The sequence below is a fragment of the Geotrypetes seraphini genome, chromosome 3, assembly GCF_902459505.1.
Source record: "Geotrypetes seraphini chromosome 3, aGeoSer1.1, whole genome shotgun sequence".
In the NCBI taxonomy this organism is placed as follows: domain Eukaryota; kingdom Metazoa; phylum Chordata; class Amphibia; order Gymnophiona; family Dermophiidae; genus Geotrypetes; species Geotrypetes seraphini.
Window position 1 is genome coordinate 341,482,955 of NC_047086.1, and position 17,770 is coordinate 341,500,724.

At 41.2% G+C, this 17,770-nt stretch overlaps 1 protein-coding gene across 2 annotated transcripts in view; it reads left to right on the forward strand.

Annotated features, from left to right (window-relative positions):
• Window positions 1–17,770, forward strand: part of TOGARAM2 (TOG array regulator of axonemal microtubules 2) — a 203,215-nt gene that overhangs the window by 158,684 nt on the left and 26,761 nt on the right. For both annotated transcript variants that reach the window (XM_033935971.1, XM_033935970.1), the window contains exon 14: window positions 9,832–9,990. In XM_033935971.1, the coding sequence (XP_033791862.1) occupies window positions 9,832–9,990 (159 nt within the window). The remainder of the gene's footprint in view (window positions 1–9,831; window positions 9,991–17,770) is intronic.

Sequence of the window (17,770 nt, forward strand, 5' to 3'; positions counted from 1 at the left end):
TGCAGAGCCACTAGCTGATTGACTGCCACAAGTTTTCACAGGACTGTGAGAACTCACGGCAGCCAATCAGCTCCTGCCTTGTGACTCTGCACAGGCAGGAGCGAAGGAAGGTCGCTCCTGCCCGGTTCACCACTGACCCACCAGGGATTCAAAAGGTAAGTGGGGGAAGGGGGAAGGAGGTAAAACTTCTCAGCGTGGGCCGGGACAGGTGATGTGAGAGATCCCTCCTGGACCAGCCCACCGCTAAACCACCAGGGATTTAACAGGTATGCTGGGGGGGGGGGGAAGGAGGGAGATAAAAGTTGTTAAAGTTGGCTGGGGCAGAAGACAGGAGGGATCCGTTGAACCACAAGGTCTTACAGTAGGCCCAGCAGAGACTTGCAACAGGTTCAGGAGGAGGGCGGGTCTGCTCTGACTCGAATATAAACCGACACCCTGAAGACCCTAGGCCTTCACAGACAGACCACTCAACTCTCTTTATGCTGATACAAATAATAGTTTACAGGAACAAATCACACAGCATATAGAGTGATAGAGCATACACCAAGCTGGCCAGACTGATGGAGAACTTCCGATGAGTTCTGGAACTATGGTCCAGGGAGTTTTCTTTTATATGATTCTGACAGCTCTGGACCACGTTGGTGCATGTTACATTTCACACTTTCATTGGTTAATCATATTCATTATCTCATATATTAAGTTATGGATTGGTTAATATAATTGAGTGATTCTGTGCCACGCCTTTTCTCATAAGCTTCTCCCTTACTTCCCCGTAAATGTCCTTTTAATATACCAAGTTCCTCTTTTGAGCACCTGGGCCTAATGGTTTTCCTGCTCTGTGGTTAGCCTTTTTGTACACTTCTGTCTGTGGTTCGTCTTTCTTCTGGTGAAACTTTATAAAGTTATCATGCTACTTATATTTTTCATCAGAATTGTTTTCTCTATAACTACGCCCTCTGTTTCTAAGAAAAAGCAGACGTGCCTTTCAAAATTCACAGTGTCTTTCAGAGTTGACAATTTCTAGTCAGAGAGCCAATCTTGCTTTTCCAGCAACCATTTTAGGTCTTAGCTGTACTGGCCTTGCTTTGGCCTGCTACTGCTGTGACAGGGAAATTCTCGGGGGTCTTCACCTGAGCTTACAGGACTTTTCCTCCCCCTTCTCAACCCCCATTTTTGGGCCCCAAAATCTCAGTTTATATTTGAGTATATACGGTAGGTCAAAAAAAGGATGTTCATGTCTGAGGGCTGTATGCACAGAACTCTGGCAACCTGGTGGAAAACACTAGGCTGGAAGCAACTTTCATTTGCTGGCCGATGCTCAACACAGCATGCAAATTATATATACGTTGTTTCTGCTGGGTGCCGTGGTTTAAAGGGGAAGGAACTGTGCCTGGCACTTGCGCACAAGGACTGAGTGGTAGCTGCAGTTCTTGTGTGCAAGCCCAGTACAGTTCAGGGCTTTCATTGCAGAGCTCCAAAGGTAAGCAGCAGAAAGAGAAAAAAAACCCTTCCAGCTGCAGTTGAAACCGCTTTTGCTATAGCAAGTTTGGAAGTATTTTTGTGTGTGTTCCACAGTGATTTTAAATGCAGCTGTTAGGCGTGGGACAAACCCACCCACAACATACACACAAGAATTTAAAATTCAAGTAATCTGCTGAAATTTATGCAAACTGTTCCTATCAAAGAAGCTTGAGACCTGCTAGAAAGTTTTGCACAGTAAAAGGTAGATGTTCCTTTCTGTGTATTACACGTAGTGCTCATTTAATAGTAATGAGCTCCTTGCAATACATTTGCATAGGATTCTCGGTAACTGCTACCGTGATTGGAAAAAGCCCCCGAGAACCCTTTTGTGCATTGGAGGCTGAGCTAACTTGCAAATAAGACTGGCTTCAACCAGTCTTACTGGCACGGTAAGCTTTTGAGCATAAAGCCTGAGGCCCCGATACTCAAAAGGTTTCTGTGCACATACGATTGGTTAAAGGCAGTCTATAACTTGCAAGGAACCTCAGTCTCCGATGTTCATAAGGGATCTCCATACTACCAATCCTGGTAGCAGCCACTGAACATCCTATGCAAATGAATTACAAGGAGCTCATTAGTATTTAAATGAGCTCTCCTTGTGATGATGCACAAAAGGGAATGCCTCCCCTTTTATGAGGCAAAATTTTCTGGCAGGTTTAGACCTGCTGGTAACTGCTGTGCTTGTGTTACGTGAATGTATGTCTCGTTTTTTTAAACTTTTTTTTTAAACTCACAAACCTCTTCTCCTCTGCAATCAGCTGAGAAGGCAGGGGAGAAGAGCTGGCTCAGCTGATCGCCATGCTTCTCTCCTTCCTGCTCAGCAGATCGCAGCTCTGGTGCTGCTCAGCTGATTGCAGGGGAAAAGAGGTTTTTTTTGTCAGTGGGCCTGATAGGAGGAGGAAGAGCTCTTCCTACCGATTTGCTCTTATGAGCAGGTGCCAGGCACAGTTCCTCACCCTTTTACCGGGGCTGCTCTGCACAAATAGTATGCATATAATTTGTATGCTAGTGTGCTGAGCATCACCTGGTAAATTAAAATCACTCCCAACACGGTATTTATGTGTGTGTTGTCGGAGCATTGTGCATCTTACTTGGAGAGTTTACTGCAGTTTATTTATATAGGCTCGATGAATGTGTAGTTTTTAGTAAAATAGTAACATAGTAACATAGTAGATGACGGCAGATAAAGACCCGAATGGTCCATCCAGTCTGCCCAACCTGATTCAATTTAAATTTTTTTTTTTTTTCTTCTTCTTAGCTATTTCTGGGCAAGAATCCAAAGCTTTACCCGGTACTATGCTTGGGTTCCAACTGCCGAAATCTCTGTTAAGACTTACTCCAGCCCATCTACACCCTCCCAGCCATTGAAGCCCTCCCCTGCCCATCCTCCACCAAACGGCCATACACAGACACAGACCGTGCAAGTCTGCCCAGTAACTGGCCTTAGTTCAATATTTAATATTATTTTCTGATTCTAAATCTTCTGTGTTCATCCCACGCTACTTTGAACTCAGTCACAGTTTTACTCTCCACCACCTCTCTCGGGAGCGCATTCCAGGCATCCACCACCCTCTCCGTAAAGTAGAATTTCCTAACATTGCCCCTGAATCTACCACCCCTCTACCTCTATGGTCACAGGAAAAACGCATGCAGTTTGTAGCATATCCGGTAGTAACAGCCAGTTTTTAAGGACAGTATCCTTTCGGGTTCTGAACATGTTTAAGTACTGGTATTTAGAGAAGCAAATGGCAATGCCGGTTAAGAAGCTAAGTTACAAAACTCTATGCTTGCATTTTGAGGTGTTTTTTTAATACCAGAATGATATTGCCCCTGCCCCATCATTCCTCTAAATCCCAGGTCCAATGACTACTTAGCTGATGCACGTGTCATGGAGCAGATATAAATGCTGATGTCTAGATTTACAAAATATGAGATATGTGTATGCTTCTCACAGGAATAGAGATGTTCAAAACCCTGCTGCAAATATTATGTTCTATATACAGTCAGACACGAACAGACTTTTCTCCATAACTCTTTCTACACAGGCAAAGCTTGTTTGCGGTTTTAACTGATTCTCTTTTCATTTGGGACCCCTGATGAAGGCATGTTTTCCAAAACACGGACCGTGTCGGGTCCATTGGTTCATTTGCCTTTAGGTGATGTTCTTAACCGCAATTTATTAATAAACTTTGCCTGCATCATTGTCTGCAGCTTTTCTTGTTTTGGTTTGTCTTCATATTCCTGACTGCAGACCCTGTTAGTTCTCCCCTTTTGTTGCCTGCTCTATATAAGGTGTGAAGTTCGGAATTGCTTTATATAATCAAATCATAAACTAGAGGAAAAGACTTCAGATACCCTACGTACCAAAAATCAGAGGTTTTTTTTCCTAGGGTTGTTTCAAAAATCATTGGCCAAAAATCTCCAGGTGAAAGCAATAATAAAAAAAAATTTAATGACCCAGAACACATATTGGTGAATTTCCAAATTTTCATACACGCAGTGGCGTACCTAGGGGGGGGCGGGGGGGGCGGGCCGCCCCGGGTACCAGCCCTAAGGGGGTGTTCCCGGCCTTGCCGTTCAGTCCCCCGCCACCCCCGAAGGACCGCTCGCCCCCCTGGCCTCCCCGCACCACCTATGAACAGCCGCAGCAGGATCGCGAAGTCAGCGTCAGCATCCCTGCGCTGCTTCCTGCGCCACGGTCCCGCCCCTCCTCTGACGTCAGAGGAGGGGCGGGATCGCGTCGTAGGAAGCAGCGCAGGGATGCTGACGCTGACTTCGCGATCCTGCTGCGGCTGTTCATAGGTGGTGCGGGGAGGCCAGGGGGGCGAGCGGTCCTTCGGGGGTGGCGGGGGACTGAACGGCAAGGCCGGGAACACCCCCTTAGGGCTGGTACCCGACGCTGACTTCGCGATCCTGCTGCGGCTGTTCATAGGTGGTGCGGGGAGGCCAGGGGGGCGGGCGGTCCTTCGGGGTGGGTCGGGGCATCAGGCCTTCAGGGTGGGGCGGGCGGGCAGGCAAGCAGGCTTTCAAGGGGGGGGGGGGTGACAGGCAGGCAGGCAGGCCTTCAAGGGGGGACAGGCCTTCGGGGGGGGGGGTGCAGACATTCAAGGGGTGCAGGCCTTCAAGGGGGGCAGGCAGGCCTTCAGGGGGGTGCAGACCTTCGGGGGGGGGGTGTAGGCCTTTGGGGGGGTGCAGACCTTCAAGGGGGTGCAGGCCTTCAAGGGGGGAAAGGCAGGCAGGCCTTCAAGGGGGGGACAGGCCTACAAGGGGGGGGGACAGGCCTACAAGGGGGGGGACAGGCCTTCAAGGGGGGGTGCAGGCCTTCAAGGGGGGGTGCAGGCCTTCAAGGGGGGAAAGGCAGGCAGGCCTTCAAGGGGGGGACAGGCCTACAAGGGGGGGGGACAGGCCTACAAGGGGGGGGGACAGGCCTACAAGGGGGGGACAGGCCTTCAAGGGGGGGTGCAGGCCTTCAAGGGGGGGGGCAGGCCTTCAAGGGGGGTGCAGGCCTTCAAGGGGGGAAAGGCAGGCAGGCCTTCAAGGGGGGGACAGGCCTACAAGGGGGGGGACAGGCCTACAAGGGGGGGGACAGGCCTTCAAGGGGGGGTGCAGGCCTTCAAGGGGGGGGTGCAGGCCTTCAAGGGGGGGTGCAGGCCTTCAAGGGGGAGACAGGCCTTCAAGGGGGGGGAAAGGCAGGCAGGCAGGCCTTAAAGGGGGGACAGGCCTACAAGGGGGTGGGACAGGCCTTCAAGGGGGGGACAGGCCTTCGGGGGGGTGCAGACCTTCAAGGGAGTGCAGGCCTTCGGGGGGGGGGGGGGGGCAGTCCTTCAGGGGTGGGGTTTAGGCCTTCAGAGGGGGACAGACCTTCGGGTGGGAGGTAAAGTCCTTCGGGGGGTGCAGGTCTTCAGGGGTGGGGTGTAGCCCTTCGGAGGGGGGACAGACCTTCGGGGGAGGGGGGTCCTGGTGTAAAAGTACACAGAGGGAGAGAGGGAAGGGGGGGTTCAAAGATACATGCATATGCCAGACTTTGGGGGTTAGAAATAATGGGTCTAAAAACAGAGGAGTGGGAGAGAGATGGTGCATAATGGGATTTAGGGAGGGAAGGAACAGAAAGGGAGAGAACTTGGAAACAGGGGATGGTGTGGAGGGGGGATAGAGATACTGGATAGGAGGATAGTTGGGAACAGAAAGGGAGAGATGGTGGATCCTGGGGTGGTGGGGAGTTGAGAAAAGGTGAATCTGTGGATGGAGACAAAAAAAAGGAAAGATGCCAGATCTCCGGGAGAGGGAAGGGAAACGGAAGGGGAGAACAGAGATGGCAGACGGATGGTTAGCACGGAGAAAGGAGACCCTGGCAAGCAAGACAACAAGAGCCTGGGACCAACAAGATTTGAATATTGATCAGAGAACAAAAGGTAGAAAAAATAATTTTATTTTCTGTTTTGTGGTTACAATATGTTAGATTTGAAAAGTGTACATGAGACAGCTTGAAATGGGAACTTTTCTATTTTTGTGAATGGCAAGGCTGAGTTCAGTTAAAATATATGCTTTATAAGAAAATATAATAATGTGTTTTATAAAGTTTATAAGCATTGCTGGCATACTCGGTGAGGTGTTCCTAGTGTTGGTGGTGGTGGTAGCATGTCAGTGTGTTGAGAGGAAGAGGTAGTCTGGGAAATTCTGCTGAGCAAACTCTGGGCCCATTTCCACCCCCAGTTAGTCCACTCCACTCAACTGGTTCACACACTGAGTGGGTCTTTGGGTGTTATTTCTGGGTAGTTGTTTTAGAATCTCTTCCAGTGGTTTGTCAGTATCTCCTTCTGGTCCAAGGAAGGAAACTTTGTCAACCTTAGCATTGACCTTCAGAATATGTTTGTAACAGCGCTGCTTGTGTGGCATTAGGCTATGTAGTGATCGAAAGAAAAAAACAGACCTTTGCACATTTTTGCACTATATGGTGGGTGTATGAGGAGATTCATTTCCTGCACAGTTAAGTCCATTTTTTCTACTGAATAATAGTATAGGTACAATGAAAGTAAATAGCAAAAATGTTTGAGTAGATAATTAAGGAAATCTTTTTCATATTGCTTGCTTATGGACTGGGAAAAAAGACTGTTCAAGCAAATGTCTCCAGAACTGCTTTAATGGAAAAATGTGATTTTTTTTTTTTTAAGTACTTTGTGAAATTTATTGTTGTTGTGAAATTTATTGTTATACTTTGTTTAAACTTAAAAAGCGGTGTCATTAACAGTGAATCTAATCGAAAAATCGATTCAACAGGGTGAATCGGATCGAATGAAATATTTTTCTCTGAATCGGGCAGCACTATTGGCTACCATGAGAATGGGCTACTGGGCATGATGGACCATTGGTGTGACCCAGTTAGGCTATTCTTATGTTATGTTCTCATCTGTAGGGGCCTTTGTTTTCACTTCTTATTTTAATGTATTTTTTTCCTGGGAACTTATCAGTGTTTTTTTATAATGGGAACAAAAATGGAAGAGAATTAATGTGTGTGGAATGGGGGGGGGGGTAACTAATTTCTTCAGCTAAATAATTCAATCCACTTCAAACAGACATAGGAGAACTCACGCACCATTCACACACCCTCCAACCAAAAACGTCAAAAGAAAAAAACTGTTCGACAACCTCCTAGCCATTCGAGCTGCAACACTTGACCCCCAACTCTACAACCTATTGACCTCGACCACAAACTACAAAACCTTAAAAAACGAAATAAAAACCCTTCTATTAAAAAAACACATAAAACCAAACTAACATAATCAGAACTGTCCCAAGCATCACCTGCAACTACTCCATATGTACTTCTGATGTCATGACAATTCAGACATAATTTATGTTATGTTATGTTTGGAATAATGGTTACATAAATGAGGTTCAATAAAAGAAAATTTTCTGTGGGAGCATTTGTTGGAACTTCTGTTATCCTGATTTCTTCTATCTGTGGGCTTTCTTTAGCTAACCTACTTATCTGGGGCTTTCCACTTCTGCAGCTGCCCTTTTCACGGTCCACTTTGCGCTTGCACTCTCTGGGGAGGGGGGGTTGGGTCTGGGCTTGGTGGGGTAGGTGTGTCTGGTAGTTTTGTCTGGGTGGTGGCTGGGTGTTTCTTGGGTGCTTGTTGTGCGGATTGGTGTGTCTGGTGAGCGGTCTGGGTGTTGTTGCTTGTGGGGGTTTTTTTTCATTATAAAATATGGCTGAGGGTCTAGTCCGGCTTATTATTCTTGTGGGTTCTGGGGTGGGATTTGTTTGCTTGCCCCAAGTTTTGGCCTTTTGTTGTGTATTGCTATGCCTCTCATTGGCAATTTTCTCTTGGGAGAGGCTTGTTCATGCTTGTTGTTGCTGTTACTCTCATTCTGTGTTCTTTTTGATAATGTATAAGTTTCTGTACAGACCATGGTTGCTTGTCTGGACCTTTTGCCATTCTCAATAAAAATACTTTGGGAAAAAAAAAAAAAAAAAAAAAGAAAATTTTCACTGCCTGTTTCTATTCTGACCATTTATTCCATTTCATGGTTATTGCAAAAAAAAAAAAAAAAAAAATTTTACATGAGGGGGGGGGGGGGGGTGTCAAAAAATGATGGGCCCCGGGTGCCACATACCCTAGGTACGCCACTGCATACACGTATCAGTTCTTAAAAACTTTTGCCGCGAAAATGTGGATAATACCAGTTATCTTGAATGGGGAACCCGACGATGCCTCCATTTCACATTTGCCGCATCAGGGGTTTCTATTCAAAATACTCATTCGCCAGGTCATATATACCTGCTTCAAAAGTGACAAACTCAAGAGGTAAAAATGATGACAATCGTTACATCCAAAATCTGTGAATCAAAAAATATGCATCAGCAAAAAACATTATAATCAGTTCACCTAGCTGCAATGTGAAACAATAACTTTCTAAGGTGCATAGCAATTCATAGATTTAAAGACTTAAACAGCAGGGTAATGTCAAAATAATGCTGAATTTAAATAAGATGCTAACAATGTTGGTTCAGCCAATCATGTAACAAAGCTGCGATGACATCATTTTAAAGGCACAAGACCTAATTCTTAAAAAAATCTTAAAAGGCATTCCATTCAATCTGATTATTTAAGCCAAAAGTCCCCAACCAATGAATCTCTAATCAATTCATCTTTGTTCCCTCTGTCTTAACCTTTTCAGCTAGTCACCATGCTACACTTAGTCAAAAGACCCCTATGTTAGGTGTCTAAAAAGATAATTGAGATGGTGCCTAACCTTTTTAAAAATGATCTCTTTGGACATCTAACTTAGGAGCTTTGTTACCAAAACTCAGCTCATATTAATAGACATTAGCATGTGTTATGTGCCATGTGGCCTATAGTATAAAAAAGGATGTGCAGCATTTATAGAGTATACATACACATATAAATGGTCTAATGCAATGGTCTCAAACTCAAACCCTTTGCAGGGCCACATTTTGGATTTGTAGGTACTTGGAGGGCTTCAGAAAAAAATAGTTAATGTCTTATTAAAGAAATGACAATTTTGCATGAGGTAAAACTCTTTATAGTTTACAAATCTTTCCTTTTGGCTAAGTCTTAATAATATTGTAATTTATAGCTAAAGAGACATATGATCAAGAAACTGTTTTATTTTACTTTTGTGATGATAAACATACCAAGGGCCTCAAAATAGTACCTGGCGGACCGCATGTACCTGGGCCACGAGTTTGAGACCACTGGTCTAATGCATTTAAGTAACAATTTTACAAAGATGTTAATTAAAGTTTATATTTCTGCAGAATGCAGTTTTTAGAAGAGAAAATATTTCTTCACTCAACGTGTAATTAAACTCCTCAGTTAATTGCCAGAGAATGTGGTGAAAGCAGTTATGAGCTCGTAGCTTATCAGGGTTTAAAAAAGGTTTGGATAATTTCTTAAAAGAAAAGTTCCTGAATCATTATTAAGATAGACTTGTGAAAAACCACTGTTTATTTTTATGATAAGCAGCATAAAATCTGTTTTACTCTTTTGAGATGTTGCCAGGCACTTGTGACCTAGATTGGCCACTATTGGAAACAGGATACTAGGCTTGATGGACCTTTGGTCTGTCCCAGTATGGCAACTCTTATGTTCTTATATAAGTCCAAGCTGTTTGTTTTCTAGGGGAGGGGATGTTGGGGGGGGGGGGTGGAACAATGTTTCTCTTCTACACTGATGCAGTAGAATCCAAGAAAAAACCCTTAGAGGGGATACATTTTTAAGACAGCCCTTATTTTGGCTAAATCGGTTGATGTTTGAGATATGCATCTCTTTGTTGGTTTTGTAGCCACCGTAACAGTACTGTTCGGAAGTGTACTGCAGAACACCTGCTGTATGTGGTGGAGCAGCTCGGAGGAGAAAAACTTCTTGCAGGGACCAAAGACAATACCGAGATGCTGCTGCGGATGATAGTGAAGCTTACTCAGGATGGGCACCAGGATACGAGGTAATACTGCGGGTTTCATTGAACAAGATTTACTTTGTGGCCTAGTGGTTTCTTCTTGGCTTCTTTGGGATTTCCAACTCAGTTAGCCTGCCATGCTAGGGTACCATCAGACTTCATTCAAACCTACATGTTTTATTTTAAATTCCCATTTTATTTCCCAGTCCCATCCAGACCAATCCTTGTCATGGCAGTCTTCTGGCCGAGAGACACAGACTGTGACTCCCAATGGAATCTAGTACAAGTGCACCCTTGAACCAGCCTACATTACAGTATATCAAATAAAGTAATAATTCACAGCCATTTCAGTTCACCAGATCACGGGCATAATTTTATTTATATGCACTTATAGCACATTCATTCACACTCTTTATTTAAGGACCCTTGAGACAGGCCTCTTGGTCGAAACACAGACCATGTTGCATGGTGTACAGTATAGTATACAAGTTCAGTATACAGTACAGTATATAAACTATAGTATACAAATACAGTGTACAGGACAGTATATCAAAAAAATGTGATCTTGACTTTGACTTTATGTTTATTATGATTTGATATACCGCTCCAGCATTTTACTGACCTAAGCGGTTTACAATGCGACAATTGATTAATGAAAGGAACTCCATTGAAGATAGAAAGATAGAGATAGAGACAAGATATGTATATCCTAACAAGTATTCAGTGAGGATAAAAACAAAGATTACTTTACAATAAAATAACATAATAATTAATTATAAATTTAAAAGATTAAAAATTAATTAATTTAATTTAATTTAAAAATAAAATAAATTCTAGTTAGATATTAGGTGTTACTCTTACATGATGGCTCGGATTCCTTATTCCTGGAGACTGGGAGTTCTACCTTTGCAACTCCTCCCAACACCATGTGACCCAAGGACCTGAAGCTGGGTCAAAAATCACCAGGGCTTTTTTTCAGGGGTCGTGGGTATCATGTACTGGCACTTTTTCCACGGTCCCTAGGTATTAGTAAAAAGTTCCAGGCTCTGCATGCCATTGGTTCTGTGGTGATTTGCAAAGGTCTTGGCTATTTTGGGGTAAGTCCCTCAGTGATCATCCCACTCCTGAAGAATGGCCTGGAACCTTTTTTGCTAGAAAAAAATACACTGGAAATCACACTCAGGTTTCTTACTAAGAAGGAGGCAGCACTGACACTGGGCCATTATGCTGGTCTCAGCTGTGGATTTCACTGACTTTCTGAGGGTTAGTGCCATTGAGATGAAAGAATAAATATTTAATAGGGCAAATTGAAGGCTATGGAAATTAATGATAGAAGATGAGGGATTTGGCAGGGTAAATACTTTAAGGTTTACACAGGCATAGCTGAATAATTTTGGGAAGAGATAGTAGTTAAGAGTGCATGGAGGTCCACAGAAAGGTGGTTGATTTCCTAATTTTGCAATAAGTTTAAGTTAAGAAGTATATCAGATCATATTTCTTATTGTAATATAGAAGGAGCTCTTGTGCTTCTTAAATCATTCCAGTGTAAAGATGTAAACCGCTTTGGTTTGTAAAAGTGGTATATCAAGACTTAGTAAACTTGAAACTTATTTTGTAGATATTTTTGCTTGAATGCTGTTATGACCGGATAAAGCTACAGAAGTTGAGAGAATAAGAAAGAAAGTAGAAATCTTAAATTAAAAACATGTAGTACAGTTCTACTAGAGGTGTACATTCTGGAGAAAACTAGAATCTTACTTGACTGGTGATTTATTTATTTTTATTTATTTACAGGTATATAATACACTGCCTTTAAAAGCAAAGACACAGCACACTTGGGTACAATAAAATAGAAAGAAATCTAAGAAACCTCAAGTTCCACAACTAATGGAAGGAGCCCCCAAAAAACAACCCAACAGGAGAGTGGAACAGATGATCTGGATGAAGAGATCTTTGTTGGATGTCTAAAGGGAAACAAACTCTTCTATGTATAAAATGACACGAAACCCAACATGGTCTGTGTTTCGACCAAGAGGCCTTTCTCAAGGGTCCTTAAATAAGGAGTGTGAATGAATGTGCTATAAGTGCATATAAATAAAATTATGCCTGTGATCTGGTGAACTGAAATGGCTGTGAATTATTACTCATAAATAGTATGAAATGGCCCTTATGGTCATATGGAAGTAAGGATGTATGTTGATCCCTATGTTAACAGACATTATTCACACATTCTTTTGCAGATATTACTTTTTATTTTTTTGTCTTTGTTTATTGAAAAATTTCAAAACATACACAATAAGCAATTGTCACATAAAATGGACAAAGACTGAACAGTTATTAAACCAGAGGTACATAATATTGGGGGGAGGGGGAGGGAAATAGAACAATAACACATAATGAGCATTAAAGATACACAAGTGATTAAACTTATTTAGCTCTACTTAATGTTGAGAAGGTATATTTTCAATGTAGACCATTTACTAGTTAATTTACAAATTGAATTAGATCTTTTGGCATAATACCATTCATATGTATACGTCAAGCAGATCAAATTTCACAATTTATCATAAGATGGTTGCTTTAGGTCTTTCCATGAAAACAGATATTACTTTTTAGTTTCTCACTTGTACGAGGGGGGCCGACGGTCAGGCAATTGACATTTTGACACTTCTCTGGCAGCAAGCAGCTTAGCGATCCAGCTAGCTAAGGAGAAAGTTTTTGTCAGCAGTCCCTCCATAGTTGTCTGGTGCAGTTTGTTTGAAAAGAACTGTGCGCTTTCCACCATGGCATTTGGCCCCGCCCACCCAACATCAGGCACTGAGATTTTGCCTTAAAAGAGGGATGATGGTCAGGCAGACCTTTTCACCGGTGGGCCCTGCCAAAGCACCCTTTTTGTGGCCCTTTGTGAGGACTGAATCAACTCTATTATTTAAGGATTGAATTTTTTTGTGAGTAGATTCATATTGAGAATTTTAGAAAAGTGAGGTGGCTACGGATTTATTGGTTAGCTTCTATAGGTTTGCTTTTTAATGCAGGGATAGTAGGAAGAGTATACAGTTCTATTTGAAGAAATGTTATGTAATTTACCCCCCTTTTTACTAAGCCATGGTAGAGGTTTGTACCGTGGCCCGAAGCACTAAATGCTCCGATGCTGCTCCGATGCTCATAGAATTTGCTCTCAGCCTGCTGTACGAATCATTAGGCACCATGAATGTCTATAGTGCCTGAAGCTGGCATAGTGCTTGGCAGTTTCACATTTGGGTGAAGTAGAGGGGCAGCAACCTCTGACAGATTAAGTAGGTGTCATGCCTTTATCTCTCCAGTTGTCAGCTGCTCAATCAGAGCACCTTTCTGTAATCTGGATGTATCAAATATCAGGTCTAAATAAAAAAATTCCATCTTTTGGACATAAACATCCCTTCTCCTTCTGAAGTTGAAGTTAGATGTCCATATATTAGAATTCTATGAGCGTCGGAGCATCTACCGTGACGGCTCATGGTAGAAACCTTTACTTACAGCTTTGAAAAAGCCAACATAGGTGAAGAGACCTCAGAGTATGTTTACGAACTTGGAGCAGCGTCGGAACATTTAGTGCCCAGGCTGCAGGAGAAACCTTCATTTAATGCCATGGAATAGATTGCGTAATTTTAAATATCAAGGAGATTTTAGATATACGCAGGGTAATTTATTTGATTATGATATTGTACTGCAAGTTCCAGAAGTGATTTTATCAATATAAGAAAAGGAATTGTGGGAATTTAAAACAGATAATAAGCTGTTCGGAAGGAATCTTAGATGAGGAATATGTGCCAATAGAATGTTTATATCTGAATTCAAGTTCTGTTTGTAATAAGACTATAATTTTAAAAGAGTTGATAAATAGTTATCAAGCAGGATTGGTACGTGTAACTGAATCTTGGATTTCCCCTATTGTAGTTGATATTTGCTCTCTGGGGTACAAACTGATTCATTGCCCTAGAAAATCAAAGAGAAGTGAAGGACTACTTTTATTATATAGGTCATTTCTTTCAGTAAGATTATAAGATAGTTTTATTGATCAGGGATTAGAATATATGGTCTGCTGCTGTATGCAGAATCTGGAAAGAGGACAGGAGCTGGGTATTCTTTTGATATATAGACCACCTGGTAATTGAAATGAGATAGAGGATAAATTATTAAAATTTTGTTTCTCACTGCTCAACAACTTTTACTAATCTGATAGTTTTAGGGCTCCTTTTACTAAGCTGCAGTAGTATTTTTAGCATGCGCTAACCCCTGCTCTATGCGGAAAAACTAACGCCAGCTCATTGGAGGCGTTAGTATCTAGCACGCGCTAAAACCGCTAGCGCAGCTTAGTAAAAGGAGCTCTTAGGGTCCTGAATTTACATCTTGAAGTAATATATAGTAATATATATGAAAAGATGTAAGATACCAAGAGAAAAATTTTGGCAAGTGATTATGGATCAGTTAAAACCTATGAGTGATGATGTGGATAAGGCTTTACTTTCTTGGCAGGACCTAACAACATCAATTTTAGAAAAGATAGCTCCAATTAAGGTTGTAGAATTAAAAAGAAAAATAATCCATGGTATTCAGAACCATTATTAGTTTTAAGAACAAAGGCAAGGAGGTTGGAGAGAGCTTGGAGGAAACATCAAAATCAGGAATGTTATATAAGATAGAGAAGAGAAATATGGAGGGCCATTTTCTTAAAAGAATGCCTTAAGTCTGATTTGGATGTTTCCTTGTAAACATCCATACTTGGAATCACAGAAATGTCCATTTCCAAAAAATAAAAATAAAAAATCACCTACTTAGATGTTTTGGCCACCAAAACGTCTAGACCACCAGGTTATCTAACTTTATTCACCATTCTAGACCACAAAAATGTCTAGGTTAGAAACATCCAAATCAACACCATTTAGATGTGGGAGGGGCCACTATTCTAATGGACTGGCACCTTTGAGGGCATTGCTCTAAACGTCACATAAAGTGTGCCAGATATACATCTCACCATATACCCCTTCTAATTTACAGTGAGCCCTCCAAAGCTCCTCCAAAACCTACTAGATCCCAATAGCTCTGCTGCAGGTGGCATCTGTATGGCAGTAAAGTAGGGTTTGGTGGGCTCACACTTTCCACCATAAATGTAGTGGTTAGAGTGGCTTATAGGCCTGGGTCCTCCTATCTATGGTTCACTAGCCCATCCAAACAAACAATGGAGATGTCTAATCAAGACAGATGAGTTTTGTACGTTTCAAGGTTCTCTTTTATTCACTTCAATAACTTGACATGAACATGTTTCAGCTGCATTGGCCTGCATCAGGAGTCTTAAATATTGTAGAGACAATGGTGACTTAGATAACCACACGTACTAGGACCACTCTAAATTGCTAATGCTATGCTTTAAAAGAAGTGACCCAGGATTAAAAGTGCTTCTATGGTCATGATGTTTGATTTTCATGATTGCAGAAGCACTTTTAATCTCTGGTTTTCTAAATCTTTATTATTTTATTAAGAACTAACGGGTCATTTTATTAAGGCGTGCTAACCAATTTAGCACGCGCACTAAATGCTAAGGCGCCAATAGAATAAAATGGATGCCATAGCATTTAGTGCGTGATAATCTTTAGTGCGCGCTAAATCACTTAGCGCGCCTTAATTAAAGGACCCCTAAGTTAAGAAGAATGGAAAGATCTTGGAGGAAACATCAGAGTCAGGATTGTTATATAAGATGGAGAAAGGAAATTAAACAGAATAAGTTGGCAGTGTATGAAGCTAAGAGATTATATATAGATAATTTAATTGATCATTCAAGAAATTATTCAAAATGTCTTTTTAAGATTTTATACACCTTGGTATCTACTAAAGATGTTTTTGCTGATTCAACTACACAGCAACCTGATGTAGAAAATTTGGCATTTTACTTTAAAGAGAAGATTAAGTTAGTGAGAGAGTCATTTACACATATGATGGAGGATTTTATTGAAACAGATGTTTTAAATGAAAATATGATAGAAAGTATATTAACAGATGCTGGAGCAAATTTGCTATTGTTACTCCAGATATAGTATCTGGTTTGCTGAAGAGGCTTAAAAAAATATTCTGCTGTTTGGATATCTGTCCATCTAGTATGTTGGAGAGTACTCCTATTTTTTTGGTGTGGTTGACTGCCTTTGTTAATGTAACTTTGGAAAATGGTATATATGCTAAAACTTTGCCTTCTATTGCATTGACTCCTATACCTGAAGCTTTGGGATTGGATTTAACTAAAGTGGAGAATTATAGACCAGTGGCGGGAATTCTTTGCCCTACTAAATTACTAGAATTTTGTGTTAATTTACAAGTATCAGAATTTTTGCCCTTTGTTGATGGTTTCCATGACACCCAACATGGAATTGACATCTAAAATGAAATTTTACTTGCGTATTGGGAAATGGTTTGCTATTTCGTCTGCATTCGATGTAGTGGATCACTCATTGCTTCTTCTTAAGCTAAGTGAATTGGGTCTACAGGATATGGTTTTGAAATGGTTTGCAGAGTTTTAAGAGAATAGAACATATGAAGTGAGAAAGGATAGTTGTAAATCAAGTTTGGACTGCTTTTTGTGGAATTCCGCAGGGCTCTCCATTAACCCCCTCTGTTTAATATATAATTATGAGCTTTGGGTATAAATTTTTCTTCTCAGATTCATGTATTTTCTTATGCAGATATTTTTTTAGCTTTGTCAGATAAGAGATTCTTTTGATGATACATTATGTAAAGAGTATTATAGAAGATCAGAGTACATGGATACAGAGGAATTTCTTAAAGCTTAATAAACTGAAGACTAGATTGTTTTAGTTTGTTGATTATAACTCACTTCCTTGTACTGAATTTGTGTTGATGACAGGAGAGAAATTTAAGACTGAGAGAATATCAAAAGTGCTAGGTGTTATTATAGATTCTGATCTTGAAGGAGATTCATGATGAATATTACCTTTGCTGATCAAATTAATTCTCTGGTTAAGAAATTTTTTTTTAGATTAAGGCAATTTAGAACAATAAGATCAACTTTAAGCCAGGTTAACTTTAGAATTGTTGTACAGGCTGTTTCGCTTACATACTTGGATTACAGTAACTCTCTTTAATGTGGTTTAACAGAGAAAGAGCATAGGGAATTACAGTTACTCCAGAATACTGCGGCTAGATTAATTTTTCAATTAAATCAATTTGAAAAGACTACTAGCCCACTTTTAAAAGAGTTACATTGGCTACCATTGAAAAAGAGAATTAAATTTAAGATTGCTTGTATATTCTATAAGGCTATGTATGGACTAACTGCCTGTTTTACAAAGCTGCGCGGTAATGGCCTCGAAGCCCTTTAAATCTCTATGGGCTTCGGGGCCATTAGCACAGCACAGCCACTAGCGCGGCTTCGTAAAAGAGGCCCTAAATTTCAGGGGGTTAATATAGTATTAATATTATGAGATCTTTTAATAATTCAAGATCAGTGCAGCATTTCACACTTAATTTTCCTTCTCCTTTAAATGTTCATTGTAAATATGTGATAATATATGATTAACTTATGAATCAACTTTTGAATATCAAGGACCCAGAGTTTGGAATATTTTAGCATTAAGTTTGTGTCAAATTGAGTCGCATTATCAGTTTAGGAAAATGTTAAAGACATATCTTTTTCTATTGATCTTTCTTGACTATCTGCTTAACTTATGAAATCTAATTTTACGGGAATCTATACTGTAAACCTCATTGAATCCTTGTTGAAATTCTGTGGGGTATAAGAAACTGTATGGTATGGTAGTATATTGCCAGAGACATGGAG